The 27,057-nt window shown below is 39.8% G+C and overlaps 1 protein-coding gene across 26 annotated transcripts in view; it reads left to right on the forward strand.

Annotated features, from left to right (window-relative positions):
* Positions 1 to 27,057, forward strand: part of PIP5K1B (phosphatidylinositol-4-phosphate 5-kinase type 1 beta) — a 521,283-nt gene that overhangs the window by 422,232 nt on the left and 71,994 nt on the right. For 25 of the 26 annotated variants that reach the window (XR_014057501.1, XR_014057490.1, XR_014057525.1 and 22 more), the window contains one exon: positions 3,837 to 3,981. Coding sequence is in view for 19 of the 26 variants with exons in the window: in XM_081503676.1 (XP_081359802.1) it covers positions 3,837 to 3,981 (145 nt within the window). In the remaining 7 variants the exon portion in view is untranslated. Of the gene's footprint in view, positions 1 to 3,836; positions 3,982 to 12,571; positions 12,639 to 27,057 lie in introns of those variants that run through there. The other variant, XM_081503807.1, reaches the window with a different exon arrangement.

The following is a 27,057-nucleotide window of genomic DNA, read 5'->3' on the forward strand; positions in this document are numbered from 1 at the left end:
TAGCAGCTTATCATTACCTCCACTTATTATCTCCCAGTTCTGTAAGTCAGAAGACTAGCAAGGTTTACCTGGTCCTCTGGACACAACTTTATCAGGGTCACCTCAGAAATGGGTCATCAAGGTGTCAGCTAGGCTGAGTCTTCATCTGGAGGTTCTGGAGAACACCCCTCCTCCAAGCACTTCCTGTTATTAGCAGAATTCACTTCCTCACAGTCATAGGGCTGAAGTACCCACGTGTTTGCTATCTGACAGGTGTGGGCGGGGCTCACCCCTAGAGACCATCCTCGTTCCTTGCCATGCAGCCCCCTCCATCTTCAGACGGAGAATTTCCTGTAAGTCAGTGCCCCTCACACTTGGAATCTCTGCCATGACTGTGTCTGACCCTTTAAGGGTTCACATGATTAGGCTAGGCCTACCTGGATAAAGGGGAGACCCTTTGACTAACTCAGAGTTAACTGATTAGTTCAGTTCAATTCAGTCGCTCAGTCGTGTCCGACTCTTTGCGACCCCATGAATCGCAGCACGCCAGGCCTCCCTGTCCATCACCAACTCCCGGAGTTTACCCAAACCCATGTCCATCGAGTCAGTGATACCATCCAGCCATCTCATCCTCTGTCGTCCCCTTCTCCTCCTGCCCCCAATCCTTCCCAGCATCAGGGTCTTTTCCAATGAGTCAGCTCTTCGCATGAGGTGGCCAAAGTATTGGAGTTTCATCTTCAACATCAGTCCTTCCAATGAACAACCAGGACTGATCTCCTTTAGGATGGACTGGTTGGATCTCCTTGCAGTCCAAGGGACTCTCAAGAGTTCTCCAACACCACAGTTCAAAAGCATCAACTGATTAGTAGCCTTAATTAAATCTGCAAGATTCCTTCTGTCACATAAGATAAAATAATCACAAGAATAATATCTCATCATTCTCACAGCTTCTACCCACACTCAAAGGGAGATTATATAAGGGTGCAGGTCACTGGGGAACATTCTAGAATTCTTCCCACCATATTAGTTAGTTTTTTAAAAACTGAAGGGTGTGGGCACATAAGGAAACAGTTCTCTGGTTCATTGAGCTGCTCCTAAGAGTCAGCTACCTGGTGTTTGGGTGCTCTCTGACCCAGGCCCGAGTCACTGGACAGGTAGTGTTTTTCTATAATCTATCACTCAGGAAGCCTCTGGTTTATGAAGTCAAGCTGAGTATGCCCAAGACCCAAGTCTAATATTAGTTGTTCTCAGTCGTGCTCCATCCACCTTATATTTAGTAGTGAGTAATTGGAATCTGATGTGAGGTTGTATTTCAGATCCACTTTTCTATATTCTTGAGAGTTTTCATATTTTTCTGTGTATTTAATGAGAAGGTGGAATCAAAAATGTTGAAGATTGCCAGCCAGTTGTCAACTGCTAGACTTGTTGATTTTTGAATGTTGAGTACTTGTGTAATTTTATATGCTCATCATCTATTAGTCATCATGGCAATTCTTTATTTTGATCTGACTCAGAGGCAAAGCTGCACCATCTCCTACAATTTAATGTGTGTCTAGTCTCCTAGTCCAGAGACCAGGCCTTCTGTGCTTGCCCCCTTTTCCCTCCATTACTCACCCCACCTGTCCATCTATATCCCTCCAAATCCAAAGTCTAAAACCTCACACTCATGTAATTGTGCCAATTAGGGTCAATTTCAATTCATACACTTCATGACAGTACATAATTCTGAGCCTATGGTACCTATAAAGGAATACCACAAGCACCTTAAGGCTATATTGTATTTATTATCATCTGTTTTAGCTTACTTTGGGAAAAGGAATAAAAAGAATCCACAGTACAGCATAGTGACTCAAGTTAATAATAACTGTATTGCATAGTTGAAAGTTGCTAAGAGAGATCTTAAAAATGCTCATCACCAGAAAAAAATGCTATAAGTGTGTGTGGTGATGGGATGTTAACTCAACTTATTGTGATGATCATTTCACAATATATATTGGGTTAGCCAAAAAGTTCATTCAGGTTTTTCATACCATCTTACAGAAAAAAACCCAAATGAACTTTTTGGCCAACCCAATAAACATATCAAATCACTATATTACATACCTAAAACTGATCCAGTGTTATTGAATATGTGTCAGCTGTAGTTTCATAAAATTAAAAAATATCTCCATGAGGGGAAAAAAGGTCCAACTATGGAATGATAAAAACAAGATTCGTTCACAGTCTTCAATCTCTGGGAACTTATATGTCTCTCTTTTTTTTTTTTAATTAGTTTATTTTCTATTTTTTAACTTTACAATATTGTATTTGTTTTGCCATACATTGACATGAATCCACCATGGATGTACATGTTTTCCCCTTCCAGAACCCCCCTTCCACCTCTCTCCCCATCCCATCCCTCTGGATCATCGCGGTGCACCAGCCCCAAGCACCCTGTATCATGCATTGAACCTGGACTGGCGATTCGTTTCACATATGATAATTGGCTAACAAACACATGAAAAGATGCTCAACATCACTCATTATCAGAGAAATGCAAATCAAAACCACAATGAGGTACCATTTCACGCCCATCAGAATGGCTGCTATCGAAAAGACTACAAGCAATAAATGCTGGAGAGGGTGTGGAGAAAAGGGAACCCTCTTACACTGTTGGTGGGAATGCAAACTAGTACAGCCACCATGGAGAACAGTGTGGACATTCCTCAAAAAACTGGAAATAGAACTGCCATATGACCCAGCAATCCCACTGCTGGGCATACACACTGAGGAAACCAGACTTGAAAGAGACACGTGTACCCCAATGTTCATCGCAGCACTGTTTATAATAGCCAGGACATGGAAGCAGCCTAGATGTCCATCAGCAGACAAATGGATAAGGAAGCTGTGGTACATACACACAATGGAATATTACTCAGCCATTAAAAAGAATACATTCGAATTAGTTCTAATGAGGTGGATGAAACTGGAGCCTATAATACAGAGTGAAGTAAGCCAGAAAGAAAAATACCAATACAGTATATGTCTCTTTTTAAAGGAACTCTGATCTTTGTGGTTGGTCCTTTGAACAAAATACTATCTCTGACAGGCTGACCAGTAATTGATGTGAATTTGTCCATTGGGAGAGGATGATTTAAAATGATCCAGATTCAACTGTCCAAAAAAAAATCCATGTAGACTCAGAGTGAGCATAGCCTTGACTGTTCTACTTTTCTGATGGTCTATACTCTTGCATGAGCATTTCCATAGGTACCTACATTTTAAAGAAAAATGAGTTCTCATTAAAAAAAAAAAGCAGTCTTGCTTGTTAAAATATAATATCAAGAAGAGCTGTGAATAATATTCACAGATGCGTGTGGGCTCAAACAGGGTTAAGGTCTCACTGGCTGTTAGTCTCTGAAGCATTTGTTTCCTGGCTCTTAGCAAGTCTGAGTTCTTAGATTTGCACTGAGAATCACAGATATGAGCATAGCCTCACAAGGGGGATCAGGTTCACTGTTTATACATTTGTCAGTCATCCTTTTAATCTCTGTCGAATTATCTCTTCAAGCTCCTAGGAGTTTTTTTATGTCATCTTTTGAAACAGTAGATCACTTTATTAGGTTTGAAAAAGAACATTCATAATGTCATTTCCATTAGCCATTTTGTAAATTAGTCCAATTTCCTTTCTGTTTAACCTGTTTGCAAGAAGCTGTTTACATTTCTGCTGCAGTTCAGAAGAGCACAATTAATTCACAATTTAATTTGCAGCCTGATATGTAAAATGAATGCTTTTGACTCATTTAGATTATCATAGACACTGGAACAACACTTATTCGTGAGATTCATGAGGGCTTGTTTTGCTTTTTGTCATCCAGCACTGGGATCCCAACACAGGCCAGATCTGGTGCCTAGTACTCCATCGCTGTTTGAAGCCGCTTCCTTGGCGACCACAATTTCGTCTTCTTCCTTGTATGTCAGTGAACATTATCCACATGACAGGACTACGCTTTATTCAAACAGGTAATACTTAGTACAATCAAATTACCAATCAGCTATTACCATGTTAATGTCACAGCTAGACCAGCGTCTCTGAATGAGTCATCCAGCCATCCGTGACAACCAGGTTGTGACCATCGCCTGCCCTGTAAGAAAAACAGAAAATCTGGATTTTTACTGTGGTAGGAGGGAAAACCCTCCTGATTTTTATTCACAGTTAATCATTCTGTCCTGTAGAAAGTATATATACTCGATTCTATGGGAAAAAATGTGAATCTTTCATCATTTTTGTTGTAACAATCTTATGAATTTTTTTAAAGTGAGCACTCTTGGTTAATATTTTCACAAATAGCTGCAAAGATATTTGAATATTTTCTTTTTGTATGAGTGATCTTAGTAGCCATGATAAATAGAATAACAGCCCTCCAAAATTGTCTGTGTCCTAATCCCCAGCACCTGTGATGCTCTTCCCTTATATAGTGAAAGGGGCTTTGCCGATATGACTAAGTTAAAGATCTGGAAATGGGAAGAGTATCCTGAATTATCCAGATAGACCCAGCATAATCACAGGGTCCGCATAAGAGGAAATCAGGAAGATTAGAGTCAGACAAGGAGGTGTGATGGCAGAAGCAGAGATCAGAGAGAGAGAAAGATTTGAAGATGCTACACTGTTGGCTTTGAAGGTATACAGAGGGGCATGAGCCAAGGAATGCAGGCAGAGTCTAAATGCCAGAACAGGCAAGGAAACAGAGTCTGCCTTAGAGCATCCACAGAGGAACACAGTTCTTCCAGCCCTTTGAATTTTAGGACTCTGACTGCTAGAGCTATAAAATAATAAATCTGTCTTATTTTAAACCATGCAGTTTATGACAGTTTGCCACGGAAGCAATAGGAAACTAATACAGTGACTCTCAAACATTTACTGTCAATCTGAAAGTTGGGGTGGGTTACTGAAATTTCTTAGATAGAAAGTTAATTTTTGTTAGATATTTTTCTCATAAAAAATTAGATAAAATGTTCTCAAACACTGGTTCTACTAATAAAAAATATATTTATAAAAAGATCACAACATTGTGAGATTAGCTATTTTTTCTATTTTTATGTAGGCATTTTTGTAACTAGCTTCAATTATAGGGTGGGGACTACTGTGTATACCTTCTCAATAATTACCTGTTAAATGTTGAACTGGTTCTTGTTAAAATCTAGCTCTCAAGAATCAAGGTCAAATTTGTACAAGTGCTTTTTATACAGTAAGTCATTGTCCCCCTCTAACCTAGCAACTTGGTTCACCTCCAGAAAGAGGACTCAGTATGATAGATTCATTTTTAATGTGTGCATCCTTGTAAATCCTAGCTTGGTCTTCAGCAGGTTAAGATTTGGTAGTTGAAGCTTCTGTAGAAATTCCTTTTTGTTGCTGCTCCCTTCTCTCTCAGCTAGATACAGGTTAGGTGGTAGCAGGTGAGACAGTCTGAATAAGAGGAAGAAAGGACAAGGTGAATCACAAATCTTGCCTGGTCTTCCATTTGGATCACTCTACTCTAGGACCAACAAATAAGGCTCCATTGTAACTTATTCAACTTGTCTGAACTGTAAAAGTAATTTGGGTAGCTTCCTCAAATTAGAAGAATTTAAAGTAATTTATACCTAACATGAATGTGTACCTCAAATATTCAAATTTGTTATGTGAATTAGTCAAGCAACAGTTTTTCCTGTTCATACGGTACAGCTGTGAAGACTGTTCTTTTGCTCTCAAATGTAAACAGCAGCTCAAAAGATGACTGGAAAGTCACAGAAAGTTCTTTGAAAGGTCAAAATCAATTCTCATGTGAAGCTGTGGTGGTTTCTTTACCATTTGCTAGTGCCCTCATTATCAGGGCAGATAGTTGGATATGCTATTAAATTATGTACTAGAATTTTCTGCACAAAAATACAAGGGTTTTGTATGTTTGTTTTTGGTGGCAGTGGTTGTGGTTCAGTCTCTTGACCAGAGGTATTCAACTCTTGGGTATTTATAAGGTTCCTTCTAACTCCCGATCCTTTCTGGCCAGCTTGGGAGATACCTTGCCTGCTCCAGGGCTGTACAACTCTTGATACCTTTATTTATGCTGATACAGGTTATCATTTAGATGAGAAAGCATCAGTGTTGTTTACGATATTTTCCCCTTTCTCTCTCTTTTTTTAAGTGAATTGTTTGAAATAAATCTTCTGTGGCATTGTATCTCCAAGTTGCAATTTGATATATTTAGCTATCCATCTGGGTTCAGTTGCAAGAACAAGAAACCACTCGGTTTTAAGCAGAAAGAGATTTGATACAGAGAATTCACAAAGTCTTTAAAAAGGCTTGTGGGTGCGTTGCGCTGTGGGTGGGACATTAGAAAACCCACTCCAGGTATACATCCCCGAGCTGGCCCACCAGTAGCCTTGCAACCTTTGTCACAATCAATTGGAGGTCCTGCCCAAGGGATGCAAGCCAGAGAAAAGCATGTTGTGAACTGAGAATATTTTTAAAAGAAACCAACATTTTAAAATCATATCACTAAATCATCACTAAGTAATCATATCATATTTCACTAAAATGCCCAAATTTTTTTGAAAAATCACTAGTTGTGGCACCACTTGGCTCCCTTGCTTCACGCTAGAGAAGAGAGCATGGACACTCTGGGTCAGCACCCTCTGCTGTGGTCACCTCTGCTCTGGACTGCCTGCTCCTGTGGACATTTTTGCTCTTCACCCGTGATGTATAAGAGAAGTCAAAGACATGCCTCAGATCTTAATGACTGCCGTAGGGAAATCTTAAGGAAAAGGTGCAGAAAAGGCACAGAGATGCTAAAGAACCCTGAAGAGAAATAATGGTGATTCAACCTCTGCGAATCAATATGCCTACTTCCCCACCCACCATGCCCACCCCTAATTACTCAGCAGGGAAGCCTTACCAGCCAATTGAAAAGAAGTTGTCATATTTTGTTCCTATCATTTTTTTTTTCCTTTAGAGTCCTCCTGGTCCTACATGGTGTCTCTTAAGGCAATACATAGACAATATTCTAAGTCTCTTCAGGCCCACTAAAGTTTAAAACCTAATCCAGACAGCCTGTAAAGAAGATTGATGTTATAATTCATGTTAGGTTTTCCCTTTCTTTATGAATCATTTTTATGTTAAGTCAGAGTGGTCTGTTTTCCCACTTCCACATTATACTATACATATCTGTACTTAAATATGCTGTAAGTATTTCAGCTAGCAGTTGTCATTGTGTCCATCCTTTCAGAATCTGTTAAGTTTGAAAAGTATCAGTTAGTGCCTGGTTGTTTCCACTCCTAAATTATATACTGTAGTGGGTTGCTGCTGTCTCTTAGAATTACTCCTTTTCTTTTTTTTTTTTTAAAGATTATTCTTTATGACTTCAAAAATTCCAGTAGCAACTTATTCTTTTTTTTAAGTGTACTCCAAAAATTGACTAGGAAACAAAAAAATACTATCATTTTTAAAGTGTATGTTTGACCTGATTGCTGGGAGTATGTATTGTCAAGTTCTACTCAACAGTCCTATGTTAGAGCATGCAATTCATAAGAATACAAAGAAACTGTTATAAGTTCTTGCTTCCCAGTCAAATGGTGGGATTTTAATTCTGAAGTTTTGATTCTTGAATTTTTCTTTCCTAATAAGAATTCTGTTTTTTGAAAGGAGATATAAATTGAGCACAAAGGAATACAGAAGCAAGTGTGTTTTATATCAAAGTTAAGAAAGTTTAGTGTTGTGGAAGTTGGTTGCACACATGAATTTTAATTCTTTTTGTGATTTCCTGCACAGTTGGTAGCAAACGTGAAGCTCTTTTTATGCATAAGGATCGAAAGCCCTACTGCATTCCAATATGTTTATCCTTTCCCCACCAAAGATGTCTTTACCAACATCACCACTCTGTCTAGTCTCGTGTTTTGCTAGTGGCTATTTCTAATAGTTGGCTCAGACTGAAGACATTTGAAATATTGTGAGAAGGACGGGTAGGTCAGAGGAAAACCACTGGTCATTCGTCCACAGAGGGACAGCTGGCAAAGGCTCCCTAAATGAGGAGTCCAACATTTGAGACCTCAAAGGCTGACTCAGCGGTTCCAAGCACAGTTCTATGCCCTTTCTTCCTGCCAGTAGAGAATGGTAAACCTCAGAGAGGGTGGAATAGTTGCCTCTAGCTACAAGCTCCTCCCCACAAATTGCTTATCACTCAAATTTAAAGACATGTAGGTAGAGCCATCCCAAAGAATGTTAGAGATCCATTATTTTACAGATGTTGTCTGAAAGATACAGGAAGAGAAATGCAGAGACATGCATTATATGACATATCCAAAGTCACAGAGCCTGCTAACAGGCTTTAAATTGGAACACAGGTCTCTGGGGTCCAAGCCTCATGGTCTTTCCACTGTGCCACCTTTCTCATCATGGTCTCCGAAGACTTCTGGTCTTATCCTTGATGTGTATGTTATGCACAGATAGTCAGTTTTTTTTTTTTCTTAATGTGAATTCTGGCCTTCTGTTTGAGCATTTTGGGTTTTTTTCTCACTACTCAGTAACTAAAGTGTTCCCAGTTGGCAAAGTGGTGGGCTTATGTTAACATCTACCTATGATGTTTATTCTAGAAGTCATTGAGCTAAGTTTGCTTACTAGAAACATGATAGTTATGGGAACTTTTCTATCATAGTACTAGTTATACTTCAAACCATCAATAATAATCCAATAATAACTACCAAATAGCTAGTTATTGGGCCTTATGAAGGATCTGTGTTAGGTTCTTGACTCAAGTCACTTCATTCTCACTGTTGTTCATTCACTCAGTCGTGTCCAACTTTTTGCAACCCCATGGACTACAGCACACCAGGTTTCCCTCTCCCTCACCATCTCCCAGAGCGCACTCAAACTCATGTCCATTGCGTCAGTGATGCCATCCAACCATCTCATTCTCTGTCGTTCCCTTCTCCTCCTGCCTTCAATCTTTCCCAGCATCAGGGTCTTTTCTAATGAATTGGCTCTTCACATCAGGTGGCCAAAGCATTGGAGCTTCAGCATCAGTCCTTCCAGTGAATCATCAGGGCTGATTTCCTTTAGTAATTCTCACAGCAACCCTATCTTATCTCCAGTTTACAGATGAGGGATGCTTAGCAATTTAGCTAACTTTTCTGAGGTCAAGTGGTTATCCACACATAGCACTGACAGAGAGTGTATTAAGGCACAGCCTCAGCTGTTCAACAGTTGTCCTTACCCATCTTGTCACATCTCAGGCAAGATGGCTTTTAGATAATGCTTTTAATGGAAATTCAGTAACATCCACACACGTTCTCTTCTTCCCTGTTTTGCCTTTTCTTTTTCCATGTGATTTTGAGTAAGGGTTTTCACTTTCAAAAATGTTAGTTTTGGTTTTCAAACACTAAAAATATGACATATTAGTTAAAATTCACAAGAAACCTAAAATAGCTGTTTCCTTATGTTTTTATTTTCAGTTCTTCAGATACACTTCAAATTGTTACATGATCATTGAGAGGAGACTTTTTAAATTGAATTATAGTTAATTTATAATATTATATTAGTTTTATGTGTACTACATAGTGATTTGATACTTTAGTAGATTATACTCCATTGAAAGTTATTATAAAATACTGGTCAGATTCCCTATAACCTTGTTGCTTATATTTATTTTGTATGTGGTAGTTTGTTATCTCTTACTCTCCTACCCCTAACTTGACCCTCCCATCCTCCCTCTCCCTACTGGTAATCACTAGTTTGTTCTCTATATCTGTGTATCTGTTTCTATACTTGTCATATTCATTCATTTGTTTTATTTTTTAGATTTCACATATAAGTGTTAATATACAGTTTTTGCCTTTCTCTGTCTGACTTTTTGCTAAGCATAAAACCCTGTACATAATACTCATTACATGGTCATAAATGGCAGAGGTTCACTGAGAAGAGACTTGTTAGGTATGTTTCTGCTTGATTTAGAAAACCCCGTATCCTCTGTTGACATAGTAAGGTTCAAAAGAATCTTTATTACTTACAAAACGAAGGGAGAAAAAGTTGGGGGCACAAACTTGCTAGTAATTCCACTTCTGTAACCATAACCTCCAGAGAGGGACAGTGCATGCCTGCAGTATCTGCTGTGGCCATGGCAGCTCCTTGCTGTACCTAGATGCCAGCTGGGGGTTCTGCCAGGCCATCAGAAGGTTTCTGTAGCTCTTCTGTTGATGCTGGATTTTGAACCTGACTTCGACAGACTCTTTGTGCTTTTACGCATCTTCATCTCAGTACTCCGGCCTGCAGACAGACCTTTTTGCCACCATCAATGCCAGTCAGGTTTTTCTCTTTCACTTTCATTATTATAAATCATCAGTTAGGGCATTAGTCCTCAAACTGCCACTTCTACCTCTCGAACATTGGGCAGGTCACCTTAACTTTGTGAGCCTCAGTTTCTCATTTATAAAATGTGTATTATTATGCTACTGCCCCAGAGCATTGTTACAGAGATTAAATGTAATAATCTTTGGAGAGCACTTATCATGCCTCTTGGCACATAGTAAGCAGCCTCAAAATACTCGTTAAAATAAAGTGATTCCAGACACTGACGCTTTGCAGCTTCCCCATAAGTCCCGCTCTAAGGGGCAAGATATAGTTATTTTTGGCAAAAAGCCCTCATGGAGTACCCTGTTAGTCAGAGTCCTGTCAAGGAAACAGAAAACACAATTGGAATTTCAGAGAGAATTTAGGAAAGGGTTACAGAGTGTGGGGGAGGCTGGAAGAGTGAAAGCAGGGAGTTGCAGAAACCCAACTAAATAACTGCAGGAAACAGCTCCTAGCAGGAGCCCTGCCATGTCACCAGAACCTCAAACTCAGGAAGGAGGCCACACCTGGGGACCAGATGCCCCCTGAGGAACAGGAACAATAGAGAAGGATGTCACCTACTGGGCTGGGAGAGTGGCAGGGACACGGCCAGCTCCAAAGACATCACCCAAAGAAGAAAGAAAGAAAAATGTAGGAAGAGACCCAAGCCTTTTCTTTCCCTCTCGCCTCATTCCTGGCAGTGTCCTCAACTGGCAGAACCTGGCCAAGGAGCCTGAGGAACATGGTTTGCCAACTCTTGGCCCCAGCTTTGCAAAGGAGACCTGAGACAGAATATTAATAGCAGCCTCAGCACACAAAGGGAAAACTGAGATAAATGTAAGATCTTTCACACAAAAGAATTACAAAAATCAAAGTTTTACAAAGACTGAGTGTGTGCAAGAACAAGAATCAATTTAGACTCTTATAAAGGGAATCAGAGCCAATTTATTACTGTGCCAAGGTAATAATAGAATATAAGGTAGCTATAATTTTTTTAATAATGTGGATAATTAGAGACTTCAGTATTTACCAATAAGTCTGATAGCCAATAACGCTTTCCCTGATACTATACTAGAGTAGATGCTGGTTTTAAATACTCAAAGAAATGTCTTAGCTAATTCCAGGTACATGGAATAGATAAGAAAGGTTCTTGAGCTCAAGAATTCCACAAAGAGGTTTGTAAACCTGAGGAATCCAGCTGATAGAGCAGCCTTGGGAGACAAAGTAGCCATCACCCCTGCCCTAGGCAATGCACTTTATTGCCAAGACCCAGGCCCCCCATCTTATCAACTGAATATAACTCAGTTTAGAGCAAACACACATTTGAGGGAGAGAGAGATGTAATGTCATTTCCATTCTCCTTAGAGTTAAGAGAAGGGTTTAGTGTCTCTAGTGTCAGGAAAGCAGGTCACCAAGCAAATGATGATACATGTTTGGGGAGAAGAGCAGTCCTGAGAATCCTGAGGCAAACCTGCTTTGTCACCCAGCCTCCCGAGAGAAGAATGTCTTATTTTAGAAATTAGGACCTTTTTAGGCATGCTGTGTTACAGGCAAACCTAGAGCCATGTTCATATCCTTTTCCAGTTGTGATTGGATCCCCTGCAGAGAAAATTGGAGCCTGATAGCAGCATCACAGTATGCCTGTTAGTTTAGCTTCCTCTCCACAAGCCCAGGCCAAAAAACCCCCAGATTTACATCATATACTCTATGCCTGGATTTTGTTAGATGACACTTTTTTTTTTTTGACAAATTATAAAATTACTTCTGAAGTGATTAGCTTTTCAAATGATCCCTCATATGTTTCAGCCTAGGCAGGAAATTGAAGTGAATTTTTCAGATATCTGACATTTATGAAGAATAATTTAGGATTCAACATTAATTCAAAGAACGCTCACATTTTTTGATGAATTGGTACATGGTAATATTTCTAGGTGCTTTTCGTGCATTATTAAAAGTTTTTAATGGATCCAATTGATGAGTAAGCCATATGAGGGGGAAAAAAATGTGGGAAAATGTTGGCCAGCCTTTGGATATCTTAACTGATCAAAAATAACCTCTTCAGTCTATTTTCTGCATTGTAGTTCTGGGACCAAACCATCAGGTCTCTATTTGCTTGACTTCAGCCGCTAATGCAGTCTCTCTGGAAGAATGTCTTGCTGGTGGTGGATGTACCTCTGTAGACCCTCCCTAATCCCCTGCCCTTCACTGAACCTCTAGAGAACTGCATCTCAGAATGTGATTGGTTCCTCCATCTAGGTTTTCCACACTCCTCAAGGAATTCTTCAACTCATGCTAGAGGTGAAGAAAAAAGTTCTTTGAAAGATACTCCTCTCCTTCTCTATTTTTTCTGAGGTATGAAACAATTTCTTTGTCTTGGGGCACACAGATGGGCTTGAGCCCACAGATGGGCTCATTCAAGGGCTTAAGAGGATATAATATATAATGCCTTCCATGCAAAGTGGAAGGGGTTTCAGATGATAGTGGGGAGACAGGACCTCAATGCCTTTCTTGTACTTCAACTCTACCTGGACATATCCTAAGCAAAGGTTGCCTTGCCTTAAAGGAATTTTAGGTTAGCAATACCTCTGGAAGACTCCAGCCTGCCCTAGACTGGCTTCCCAGCTCAGCCTCTGTGACCTTTGGCCAAACTACATTTCTGTTCTTCTGGACTTGACTAAGTCTACAGAGACCCTTGACTCAGTGGTCAAGCAAAGCCATCTGTTTAAGATCCCATGAGCTTCATGACCCTCTTGATCTACTTAGAGATCAGTTTGATCCTTCTGGGCCCCTAGAAGTCACCCTCTCAATTCTGACCATCTCCCTCTGCCTGCTTGATTTGTCCGCATCACACTCTAATTCCACCCTTCGGTTTAGCCAGTCTTATGAAGTTGGTGTCTTGCCCTAGACAACTCCTGTCCAAGTGACCCCATACAGGGCAGCGCCACGGGCTTGTCCTTATCACTTCAGCTGTCACAGCCTCTCCTTGGGGTACCCTCTTTTAGCGCATCTCCTGTGTTCCCATTTGCCTTCTCATCTAGTTCCGATAACCACAATACAAAGTAATGATGACTGCCAGGGCCTGAGACTGTGATGCATGAACTCCTTCCAGGTTCTCTCTACTAGCTCCCTCCCTTCTTCTTCCATCCAGGGACCCCCAGGTGCCAGGCTCTGCCAGGATCCTGAGTCTGATTTTGCAACTCTGATATACCTAATATACACAAAGTAACAAACATCATTTCTTCCAAGGCTCTAGAAGGAAGTTGATCCTCAACATCCTCTGTTTAATCCTGTTATCTATGGAATTATCTCCCAAGTAGCCAGCTTTATCTCCTTGTAATTTAGATGAGTTGGTGATCTTTGAGGGTACAATTTCACTGTGGAAGTCCATAAATGTAAACCTGCTACTGAGGACTCATTAATTTCAGAGAAACTTGACAGAGGCCCCCCTCCACCTCCACCCCACAGGCCGACTAAACACACCTACACAACAGCCTTTTGCTTGAAGCTCATGATAGTCTGGGTGTCAGGAGAATTAGGTAAGTGTAATGAGGGAATTAGGAGGCATTGATAAAATCTCAAATCAGAATAATACTAATCCAAGATGTAATTATTTAATAACCTGCTTTCAAGGATAAGGTAATAAAGATGAAATATATAATGATATAAAAGAATTTATTAGTTAATTTTCTGGCCAGCCATATTAAGAATTAGTGTTTGGAAGGTCACAGAAGGACTTAAAAAAAAACCAGACTTGTTTTCTCAACAAAGCATTTGGCTAAAATGAAAATGCGTCATGATGGCTACTTGATAAAATATGGGTTAATTTCTCTGTCTTTTGTTGTTTCTCATCACATTGGAAGAATATTTCTATGTATTCAGGCATTAGGTCTGGGCAAAAGTGTTTTATCTTTTATTTATATGTAAGTGCATCTGGGTTCATGTCCTAATAATCCTAACTGCCATTACTGGCCATTTTCTTTGTCGTCACTGGGTTGTGACAGGAGAGAAGTCAGACATGCCAAGGCCAGGTTAATAAGTGCGTTTCCCTGCTCACCTTCCTGATGCGTTTCCAATCCTAGTAGCTAAACTTGCCCTAAAAGAATCATGGAGCTTTGGAAATGGAAGAGTCCTTTTGACATCATAGGAGAAAGAAATGGCAACCCACTCCAGTATTCTTGCCTGAAGAATCCCATGGACAGAGGAGCCTGGTGGACTATAGTCCATGGGATCACAAAGAGTTGGACATGACTGAGTGACACACACACTTTGACATCATATCATCCAATTCTTTTATTCTTTTATATCAAAATTTTATATACTGAGTTAAACAGTCAAATGGTTATATAAAGTTAATTAGGAAAAACAGCAGGTCCTTGTTCACCTCCCCTTACACTTTACTGTCCCCAGATGTAACCACTTTCAGCTCTTCTATCTGATTCATTTGGCAATTAATTTCATATCTCTTAACGGCATGCTGGTATTGCTGTTTCTCGACATTAGGTTTGGACATTAGCTAATAATTTCCCACTATAGAAGATGAATATTTCGCTGTCTTTTCACCCCATACATGCACCCTTCCCACCCACCCTTCTAGTCTCCCCGTATAGTTACATCATGATTGTGCTTAGATCTATATTGAGTGTTTTAGTATAACTATGTAAATATTGTTCTTCGGTTTCCTTTTCTGTATGACTTTTTGTTTTCTCTGTAATAAATAATTATCTTGTCCTTTTGTTTGCTTATCTTTCTATGTATTTGTATTTAACAGAAGCCTAAAACTCTTCACCAGTTGTCTTAATTGCTTCCCAAACTATTTAGATGCATCCAGTTATGTTAATTTCGTTGTTTTACAGAAGTGTCCCCAAAGTCTTCTGACCTGTTCCCGTCTGGGTTGGACTGCCCTCTGGGTCCTGAAGTTCGTTTGTTATCTTGGAGTTTCCCTTCTCCACCATCCTGGGATCCTAATCACCTCTTGTCTGTGTTGATTCCCCTGTTTATCATGTCCTGTATCTGCCTCTTTTTTGGTTTACTCCCTCATTTTTGTGGAGCACATCCTGTAGTGTCTTCCTCAGGATTCATCACAGTAAAATATTCAAGGCCTTGTATATCCAAACAAATCTTTATTCTTAACCCTAACACTTGACTGATAGATTAGCTGATACAGAACTCTGCACTGTAAATCTTTCTAGGTTTAATTGTGAAGGCTTTGCTCTGTTATCTTCTAGTTTGCAGTCACCTTTGAGAAATGCAGTGCTCTTCTGATTCCCGATCTTCTGTATGTGGCCTGTGTTTTTTTCTAGAAGCTTATTATCTTTTCAGCTTCCCCCTTGTATCTCAGTGGTTCATGGTGATAGGCTTTACTGGAGGTCTATTTTCCACCATTATGTTGAACACTCAGAGGGCCTTCTTGATCTTCAAATGCATGCTTTTGAGTTTGGGAAAATTTTTGTAACTAATTTTTTTTTTTTAATTTCCTTCCTCCACTTTCTTTCTTCTTCTTACAGCTCCTTTTATGCATATGAAATCTTCTGGATTTGTCTTCCAGTTTCCTTTCCTCTCTTTATTTCCATCTATTTGTCTTCCTATTTTATTCTCTGAGAGAGTTCCTCCACTTTATCTCCTAATCCTTCCACTGAGTTTTTCACTTCTGTTGCCATATTTTGTGAGAATCTTTTTTATGAATCTTTCCTTATTTCACAGTTGAAATTTCTTTCTTTTCTTTCTGAAGAGATCGGGATTTTTTTTGTTTTGCTCTGATTTTTGTCTCTTCTGATCTTTTGGTCTCAATTTTTACGTGAGTTGTCTTTTTCTGCTTGTTTTGGTCTGCATCTTTCATATTCACAGTTTTCCTCAAATTTCTGAAAAACCTTGCTTGTTGCTCAACCACATGTTTGAATGGGAAGTTAAAAGTCTGACTGGAAGCTTCAGTGTTTGAGTTGCCCAAGCTTCACTAAAAGGCGTCGGTTGGGTTCTTTGATGTGAAACCAGTGTTGGTCACCACCAGTCTTTACTTGGACCTAGTTTGATTCCTTACAGAAGATGCTTCTAGTTTCCTGCTTGACAGAGAAAGACCTGGCTGTAAGCCTTATGGGACCTGTGGCTGGGAAGAGGGCTGGTATCTCAGCATCTATTATAATAGGCACACATTCAACCTTATCACACTGTTTTCCTTCAACTGCCTCTGGTGTCCCTGGTCTGTATGTCCCCTGTTCTATGTGCTCATCAGAGCGGGGGAAAAGTCTTCCAGTTTTCTGCCAAAATGGGCCTGACTGTTTGGCTGGCTGTGTGTGTCTCTGCTTTCCCCACTGGTGACTTAGGATTCAGCTCTTTTGGGTTTGCAATCAGTTCTGCCTATCTGTGTGCCTAGGCTGGTAAAGAATCCGCCTACAATGCAGGAAACACAGGTTCAGTTCCGGGGTTGGAAAGTTCGCCTGGAGAAGGGAATGGCAACCCACTCCAGTATTTTGCCTGGAGAATTCCATGGACGTAGGAGCCTGGTGGGCTACATTCATGGCATCGCAGAGTCAGACACGACTGAGCAACTAACACTTCCTTGAGTGTCTCTGCTTTCCCCACTGGTGGCTTAGGATTCAGCTCTCTTGGGTTTGCAATCAGTTACTACCTGTTTACGTGCCTTCTGGACTCCAAAATATTGTGTCTGTTACCCTCTTCCCATCTTCTGCTGTTTTTTAAGTTTATGTCTTTTTTTAACCCTTTGTTGTCATTTTAAGGGGCTTGAAGTGACAGTATAATTAGATAGGATGAGTTCTGTCTGGCTCTGCTTCTTTGTCTATATGTTAATAGAGGCCCAGAGAGTTGCCAAGGGAGAATTCTGAGGTTGCAACGTAACTTAATAGCAGAACTGGTACTCGGATCTGTACTGTCTGACTCCTTGTTCAGGGCATCCTTTTTCAAAACAGAGAAAACCGTCAATAATGGATTCATCCATAACAAATGTGTGTCTGGTTGGGTGTGCATGAGTTTAAGAGTCTATTTTGCCATGAGTACTTTGTATTTTTGCTTTGAATTATAGCTCATCACCATGCTGGAAATAGGGAAGCATACCCCACTCTGTGACTTTCTCTGTGTCTCTAGCCCTGGGAATAAAGCATGAGTCCTTAGGGTTAGCCTACCACTAATTAGACATACCCTCTAATATTTAAGACATAATCCAGTTCATCTGCTTTCTTAGATCTCCCTCAACCCTCAGCAAATAGACTGGCACTGGGCCTGTCCCAGTAGCCTATCAGATCTAAGTCCTAAAAATGGACATTGCCCCATCTCAGTGTCTCAAGCTAGGATCTTACCACATCTATTAACATGGATAATACACATTCTTTCATACTTTAATTCAGTATCTCCCAACATTTGGGAAGGACCTTCTAGTCACAGAATATTATTATATAAGATTCTAGGGAGGGTGGAAAGATGGAAAATCTTTATTCTTAAGAAACCATCATATTTGCTTGAATAGAGAAAATGGAAGGTGAGCAGTATTCAGAAGTTCAGTGAAAGATCTATGCAAAGTGAGTTAGGAAAACGAAGTTAGGAAAGATGACTTGTCAAGAACTATCTGTGAGGCCTACAGCAAAGGAAATGTGCTAGAGTAAAAACTCCATGTCCCTAATGGTAGTGTCTGTTTCTCTGGCTCAGAAAATATTTCTTCATTATTCAAATGCAATATTTGAGGTGCATATTCTTAGTTGAACTAAAAAGGGATCTCCAAAAGGGAAATGCCATTTTATTAAAAAGCTTCATTCCAGGAAGATGTGTACTGATCACTTGCTTCTAGCCATATTTGTAACAATAATGAATACATCTACCTTTTCAAGTACAGACAGGTGCCTTGAGCTCATCATCCCAGGCGCTGTGAGAGAGCAGAGTTCCCCAGTTTGCCCCTGATTGTCATTCAGCCCCACGTGTCATTCTGTGGCTGAGACAGATTTAAAATTCATTTCCTTGCCTTAGTGACATAAAAGCAATTCTTAATAAACAGGGGGCTCCCACATAAAGCCCTCTCAGGCTGTTCTCTAGAGATCTGGGGAACTGGATATTTTTGTTGAAGGGCACACAGCTCTCAGGCATAACCGAAGCATGATACCTGTTTGCCAAGACAGGAAGGCAGGTCTCCTGGGAGCTGGCCCAAGACTGAATTAATTACATGAATTCTGGGGATGGTGCTGCTGCTGCTAAGTCGCTTCAGTCGTGTCCGACTCTGTGCGACCCCATAGATGGCAGGCCACCAGGCTCCCCCGTCCCTGGGATTCTCCAGGCAAGAACACTGGAGTGGGTTGCCATTTCCTTCTCCAATGCATGAAAGTGAAAAGTGAAGTCGCTCAGTCGTGTATGACTCGTAGCGACCCCATGGACTATAGGCCACCAGGCTCCTCCGTCCATGGGATTTTCCAGGCAAGAGTACTGGAGTGGGGTGCCATTGCCTTCTCTGTGGGGATGGTGAGAGCTTCATATTTTATAGCACTTATCTAATAATATTTATAAAGTCTTTTGCTAAATATGGAAGATAATTTTTGAAAACTGATGAGTTGTATGGCTACCATTGTTGTCACTAAGTCATGTCTGACTCTTTGTGACCCCATGGACTGTGGCATGCTAGGCTCCTCTGTCTATAGGATTTCCCAAGCAATAATACTGGAGTGGGCTGCCATTTCCTCTGCCAACCCAAGGATGCTTCCCAACCCAAATATTGAACCTGTATCTCCTGCTTGGCAGGTGGGTTCTTTACCACTGAGCCACCTGGGAAGCCCATGGCAATTAATTAAGGCATAATTTTTACATTTCTTGTTGTGATAATAATCTTAAGAACATATATTGGATGCCTACTCTATACCATGTATTCTGCTAGGTACTGTACAGGTATTGTTTTATCTAACGCTTTTGTCAGCCCTATAGGGTAAGCTAGTGGAATTGGTTAAAGAGAGTTAGAAACATACATGACAAGAATATAGAAAAGTCACAGAAAGAAAAACACCAATACAGTATACTAACACATATATATGGAATTTAGTAAATCGGTAAAGATAACCCTGTATGCGAGACATCAAAAGAGACACAGATAAATAGAACAGTATTATGGACTCTATGGGAGAGGGCGAGGGTGGGATGATATGGGAGAATGGCACTGAAGCATGTAAATTATCATATGTGAAATGAATCGCCAGCCCAGGTTTGGTGCATGATACAGGGTGCTCGGGGCTGGTGCACCGGGATGACCCGGAGGGATGGGATGGGGAGAGGGAGGTGGCAGGGGGGTTCTGGAAGGGGGACACATGTACTCCCATGGTGGATTCATGTCAATGTATGGCAAAACAAATACAATATTGTAAAGTTAAAAAATAGATAAATAAACTAATTTCAAAATATATATAAAAAAAAAGTCAGTTATTATCAAGGCCCTGTGTACCCAAACCTAAGACTGTATTAAAAAAATATAATAACTTGACCCATGAAATGGACTTCTAGATACTAATGAATTTTAAGATTGACAGTTCTTCAATAATGACTAGATTCTCAACTGCGTTGTTTGAGAGCTTTCCTATTTGAAGTGAAAAGTGAAAGTTGCTCAGTTGTGTCCAACTCTTCACAACCCCATGGACTATACAGTCCATGGAATTCTCCAAGTCAGAATACTGGAGTAGATAGCCTTTCCCTTCTCTAGGGGATCTTCCCAATCCAGGGATCAAACGCAGCATTGCAGGCAGATTCTTTACCAGCTGAGCCACAAGGGAAGCCCTTCCTATTTGAAAATCTCATGAAACATGACCTGTCAGTTAGGAAGTGGCCCCATAACTGACAAAAAAGAACACAAGTTAAATAACATGTAGGCCAGTCAGTGGAAGCTTGTGATGTGATTTAGGCTTGAATCATTGTTTCTTATGTATTATATGTTGCTAGAGAATATAGAAGATATCTTATGAAATCTTGTCACTTTGCATTAAGAAGTAAAAGTGAGCCCAGTATTAGTTGGAAGTGCTTTCAGCCCAAGTAACAGAATATATATTGATAAGCACAGCTTAAACTAGAATGGTCTAACTTGTATAGTGAGGCTCACTGGTGAACCACAAAAAGATGAGCAGAGATATTTATCTCCTCAGTCTTCAGGGTGGTGAAGGGGATGTAGGGCAGCCAAAGCGCCCATGGCTATTCATCTCAGGTGCCCGCAATCCCTTCCATGTTCCCCACAAGCAATACAAATATTGTCATGTCCTATGAATGTCATGACACTAAATAAAAGGTTGAGCAATACTTGCTTTAAAATATAATAAAGAATATTTGTCATTTATTTGAATAAAGTCTGAAAGTGTGCAGTCCAGGATGGTTGTAGCTGCTCAGTGACAGTCTCAGGGATCCAGGCTCTTTCCATATTGTTGCCCCATAGTCACAAAGTGACTGCCACAGCCTCAGACACTGTGTCCTCACTCCAGGGAATGCATCCAAGAAGGAAACAAAAAGAGCAAAGAAAAAAAGGTGAGGGTGTTTCATATTGCAATGGTATGTTCTTTTATCCAGTGGGTAGGGCAGCTGGGGGAGCTTTCCGAGTCATGCCTCCAACAGCATCTTCTTAATAACTCATGGCCAGAAGTAGATCACATGACCACTTCTTGTTGCAGAGGATTCTGGAAAGAAGTTTACTTACCTTGTGACTACTATTCTCCATCTACTACCTAAACTCAAAATTTGAGGGCTCTGTTAGCAAAGACAGAGAGCTATGGCAGTTGTGTAGGCACCTGTGGTAGTGCCAAACACAGCCTGTAAGGAAAAAGCTAAAGGTTTTTTTTTTTTTTAATGAGATAGATTTTCTGCTTCTTAAGTAACTGTTTAGATTGTTTCAACCAAAAAACTACCCACAGGATCATTTACCCCTGAAACTAAAAACTTCCTCTGTGGAAGTGAGTTGTAAACAGAGCATCCTACAGATAAGAGAAGGGTTTGTACAAATACTAGTCAAAGAAATTCTCAGTGTTCATTTTCATTCAGAGACATCCAAGCAGCATTTATGATTTTGTAGCTTTGAGTTGTGGAACTAGGTATGATTTTTATACTTTTTCCTCCTGTTTGATAGTTTACTAAATTTCATTGTGTGTCACATTTGCAGTGAAAAGGTATTAGTGTTTTTAATTACTTGTTAAATCCGATGGGATCTTCGGAATGTTGTATGAGGTGTCTCTGTAGTTAGACCACAGAGCTGCTTTTGTTTCATTTCTTTTTTTTTTTTTTTTATAAATTTATTTATTTTAGTTGGGGGCCAATCACTTCACAACATTGCAATAGTTTTTGCCATACATTGACATGAATCAGCCATGGGTTTACATGTGTTCCCCCTCCTGGACCTTTAAAATTAAATGTCATTGTAATGCAAATGTCTCACACCACAAATTTTAAAACATTAACTTTTCTTTATTCAAGCAGTATTAACTTTGGATATTTGAAGATACTTTTTCTCATTCCCTCAGAATTGACAGAGCAACTGTTTTTATTGTGTTGCACACGCTATAGCTGAGACACATGGCAATGAGTGGAGAAGCTAAATACAAACATTACTTCTGATTAATTGATAATTTTTAGAAAGTTGGTTCATAATATTCCCAATACTGACTTGGAAGGAAAAAAGAATAAGAGAGAAAACACCAGCCACCCAGGATCTCTCCTTGGTAACTTGATCTTGGATTTGGAAAATAGAACTAATTCTGAACCAGTTTTCAGTCCATGATAAGGAATACACATTTTCAGCTTCATGAACTCACTTTCTGATTATCAAGTTATGTAAGCACTTTATAGTGTCAGGAATTTGGAAAAGAAAGCAGTTATTCTTAATCCTACCACCATAATACAATTGTTAATGCCTTTGTAAATCCCAGTTAAGCTCTTTTCAGATTTGTTGTATGATTGTAATCAGAGCATGAATGCTACTTTGTATCATACATATTTCTGTGGCACTGTTGTCATACTTTTTTTCATGTTTAAGTTTTATTTTTATCAAAGATATACTTCAGAATCAAATAGTTATACCACCAGCCCATCTACCCCTCACCCTCCTTTCCTCCTTCCCACAGGCAATCACTTTCACCATTTTTGTCTGATCTTTTGGCTGTTTCTCTCCTCTCTATATACAACATGTTTGTGTTGCTACTTCATGTTGTCATTTTGGAAAAGGATAATATAGCTCTCTTTTATTACCCCTACCTCTTCACTAACCCTTCTCTACACTGCTGTCCCCCTAGTGGAAATGTATCATTATTTTTTACCTTATTATGTCATCATGACTATTCACAACTGTGCATGCATTGTGTTCTAAGTTGCTTCAGTCATGTCTGTCCCTTTGCAACCCCATGAACTATAGCCGGCCAGCCTCCTCTGTCCATGGGATTCTCCAGGCAAGAATACTGAAGTGGATTATCATGCCCTCCTGCAGGGGATCTTCCTGACCCAGGGATCAAACGTGCATCCCTTATGTCTCTTGCATTGGAGGCGGGTTCTTTACCACTAGCACCACCTGGGAAGCTCCATTCACAACTGTGCCTTATTGTAAAATCTCATTACCTTTCCTTGTATTTTCCCCCCCAAATAACTGATGTTCTGTTCTTTTTTGTTTACTTAGTTGTGTAATACTTCTTACTAATTGAATATCGAGCTGTTCACCCTGTGTAATTTGTTCAGATACATCAGACATTGCATCACTGTCATCATCTGAATTATCTCTCCCCTGAACCTTCTGACCTGACTCAGTCTGCCCTCTAAGCCTGGTGCACAGCTGTCATACTGAGAACTTCCTTCACCTTTGTTTCTGATAGTGGCTCCCCTGCTTCATAGTTCTCAAATCTTCCTCTTCAAGGGATTGTTCCCTTGTTTTTGTGGCGCACATCCTCTGGTATCTTTTTGAGAAAAAAGACTTGTAGAGAGCATTTTTTTTTTTTGAGGTCATGCATGTCTGAAAATATCTTTATGCTAAGTTCACTCACAAGTAATAGTTTGCCAGGATGTAAGATTTTATTTTGGGAATAGTTTTCTTTAGGTTTCTAAAGGCTTTATTCCACTGTTTCAGGCTCCCCAGGTTTTGTTGAGAAGTTCAAAGTCATTCTGCTTCCTGATCCTTTACATGCTACCTGTTTGTTTTCCCTATATGAAAGTTTAAAGATCTTCACTTTCTTCTTATAAAATACACTGGAGTGGGTCTTATTTTATCCATTCTCCAGGCAAGAATACTTGAGTGGGTTGCCATGCCCTCCTCCAGGGGATATTCCCAACCTAGGGATCAAACCCAGGTCTCCCGCATTGCAGGCAGATTCTTTACCATCTGAGCCACCAGGGAAGCTCAAGAATACTGGAGTGGGTAAGCCTATCCCTTCTCCAGGGGATCTTCCTGACCCAGGAATCGAACCAGGGTCTCCTCCATTGCAGGCGGATTCTTTACCAGCTGAGCTACCAGCTGGTAGGTGTGTGTGTGTGTGTGTGTGTGTGTGTGTGTGTGTGTGTGTGTATTTATATATATAGTATATTCAATGGATCTTTTCAGTCTGCACACTCATGAGTTTCAGATCTAGGAAATTTTCTTTTTTCCTTTGTTTTTTGACCTGGGACATTTTCTTTTTTTATTGAAGTACAGTTGATTTTTTGTTGTTGTTTAGTCTCTAAGACGTATCTGATTCTTCTGCAACCCCAGGGACTGTAGCCCACCAGGCTCCTCTGTCCATGGGATTTCCCAGGCAAGAATACTGGAGTGGGTTTGTTTGCCAATGCAGGAGATATGAGTTTGATCCCTGGGTCAGAAAAATTCCCTGGAGATGGAAATGGCAACCAACTCCAGCATGTTCACATATACACCACATCTTGTTTATTCATTCATCTGTCAGTGAACACTTTGGTTGCTTCCATGTGTTGGCTATTGGAAATAGTGCTGCTATGAACATTGGGGTACACGTGTCTTTTTAAATTATGGGTTTCTTCTTTTCCAGATATATGCCAGGAGTTGGATTGCTGGATCATGTGGTAACTCTAGTTTTAGTTTTTCAAGGAGCCTCCATACTGTTTGCCATAGTAGCTGTACCATTTTACATTTCTACCAACAGTGTAGGAGAGTTTCATTTCTAGGACTATTTTTGATGACTTCTTTGCCTCTATTTTCTCTTTTCTCTCTGTATTTCTTCATTTGAAAATCAAAACTTCTGGACTGGCCTTCTATGTTTCTCTTATTTTCTCTGTCTCCCATCTCTTTGTTTCTTTTTTTGATTAATTAATTAATTTTAATTGGAGAATGAATACTTTACAATATTGTGATGGCTTTTGCCATATGTCAGCGTGAATCAGCCACAGGTATACTTGTGTCCCACCACCATCCTGAACCCCCCTCCCACTTCCCTCCCTACCCTATCCCTCTGGGTTGTCTCAGAGCACCGGCCTGCTTCATGGGTGCTTCATGCCTTTTGGGTGCCCTGCTTCATGCATCAAACTTGCACTGGTCATCTATTTTACATATGGTAATGTACATGTTGCAATGGTATTCTGTCAAATCATCCCACCCTCTCCTCCCACTGAGTCCAAAAGTCTGTTCTTTATATCTGTGTCTCCTTTGCTGCCCTGTGTGTAGGATCACTGGTACCATGTTTCTAAATTCCATGTGTATGTATTAATATACAGTATTTGTCTTTTTCTTTCTGACTTACTTCACTCTGTATAATAGGCTGCAGGTTCATCCACCTCATTAGAACTGACTCAAATGTGTTCCTTTTTATAGCTGAGTAATATTCCATTGTGTATATGTACCACAACTTTCTTATCCATTCATCTGCCAATGGACATTCCATGCCCTAGCTATTGTAAATAGTGCTTCAGTGAATATTGGGGTACATGTGTGTCTTTCAATTCTGGCTTCTTCAGGGTGTATGCCCAGCAGTGGGATTGCTAGGTCATATGGCAGTTCTATTCCTAGTTTTTTGAGGAATATCCACATGTTCTCCATAGTGGCTGTACAAGTTTACATTCTTACCAACAGTATAAGGGGGTTCCCTGTTCTCCACACCCTCTCCAGTAGTTATTGTTTGTAGACTTTTTGATGAATGCCATTCTGATCAGCATAAGATGATACCTCATTGTGGTTTTGATTTGCATTTCTCTAATAATGAGCAGTGTTGAGCATCTTTTCATGTTTTTATTATCCATCTGTATGTCTTTGGAGAAATGTCTGTTTGGTCTCTTGCTCTCTCTTTAATTGGGTTGTTTGTCTTTCTGGTATTGAGCTGCTTGTATATTTTAGAGATTAATTCTCTGTCAGTTTCATTGGCTATTATTTTCTCCTATTCTGAGGGCTATCTTTTCACCTTTCTTACAGTTTCCTTTGTTGTTCAAAAGCTTTTAATTAGGTCCCATTTGTTTATTTTTGTTTTTATTTCTATTACTCTGGGAGGTGGGTCATAGCAGATCCTGCTGTGATTTATGTCATAGTGTGTTCTGCCTATGTTTTCCTCTGAGTTTTACATCTGGTTTCTGGTCTTATATTTAGATCTTTAATCCATTTTGAGTTTATTTTTGTGTGTGGTGTTAGAAAGTGTTCTAGTTTCAATCTTTTACACATAGTTGACCAGTTTTCCCAGCACCACTTGTTGAAGAAACTGTCTGTTGTCCATTGGATATTTTTGCCTCCTTTGTCAAAGATAAGGTGTCCATAGGTGCGTGGATTTAATCTGGACTCTCTATTTTGTTCCACTGATCTGTATTTCTGTCTTTATGCCAGTTCCATCCTATCTTGATGACTATGGCTTTGTAGTGTACTATGAAGTCAGGAAGGAAGTTCTTCCAGTTCCATTCTTCTTTCTCAATTGCTTTAGCTATTCAGAGTCTTTTGTGTTTCCATACAAATTGTGAAATTATTTGTTCTAGTTCTGTGAACAATACCATTGGTAATTTGATAATGATTGCATGGAATCTATAGATTGCTTTGGGTAGTTCACTCATTTTTACTATATTAATTCTTCCAATCCAAGAACATGTTGTATTTCTCCATCTACTTGTGTCATCTTTGATTTTTTTCATCAGTGTTTTATAGTTTTCTGTATACAGGTCTTTTGTTTCTTTAGGTAAATTTATTCCTAAGTATTTTATTCTTTTCATTATAATGGTGAATAGAATTTTTTCCTTAATTTCTCTATCGATTTTTCATTGTTAGTGTATAGGAATGCAAGAGATTTCTTTTTTTTTAATATTAATTTATTTTTTTTAATTGGAGGCTAATTAATTTCCAATATTGTAGTGGTTTTTGCCATACATTGACATGAATCAGCCATGGTTGTACATGTGTTACCCATCTTGAACGCCCCTCCCACCCCCCTCCCCATCCCATCCCTCAGGGTCATCCCAGTGCACCAGCCCTGAGCACCCTGTCCCATGCATTGAATCTGGACTGGTGATCTGCTTCACGTATGATAATATACATGTTTCAATGCTATTCTCTTAAATCCTCCCACCCTTGCCTTCTCCCACAGAGTCCAAAGACTGTTATTTACATCTGTGTCTCTTTTGCTGTCTCACATATAGGGTCATCATTACCATCTTTCTAAATTCCATATATATGCATTAGTATACTGTATTAGTGTTTTTCTTTCTGACTTACTTCACTCTGTATAATAGGCTCCAGTTTCATATACCTCATTAGAACTGATTCAAATGCATTCTTTTTAATGGTTGAGTAATATTCCATTGTGTATATGTATCACAGCTTTCTTATCCATTTG

Source organism: Giraffa tippelskirchi, chromosome 1 (genome assembly GCF_054371585.1).
Source record: "Giraffa tippelskirchi isolate mGirTip1 chromosome 1, T2T-mGirTip1v1.2.pri, whole genome shotgun sequence".
NCBI lineage: Eukaryota > Metazoa > Chordata > Mammalia > Artiodactyla > Giraffidae > Giraffa > Giraffa tippelskirchi.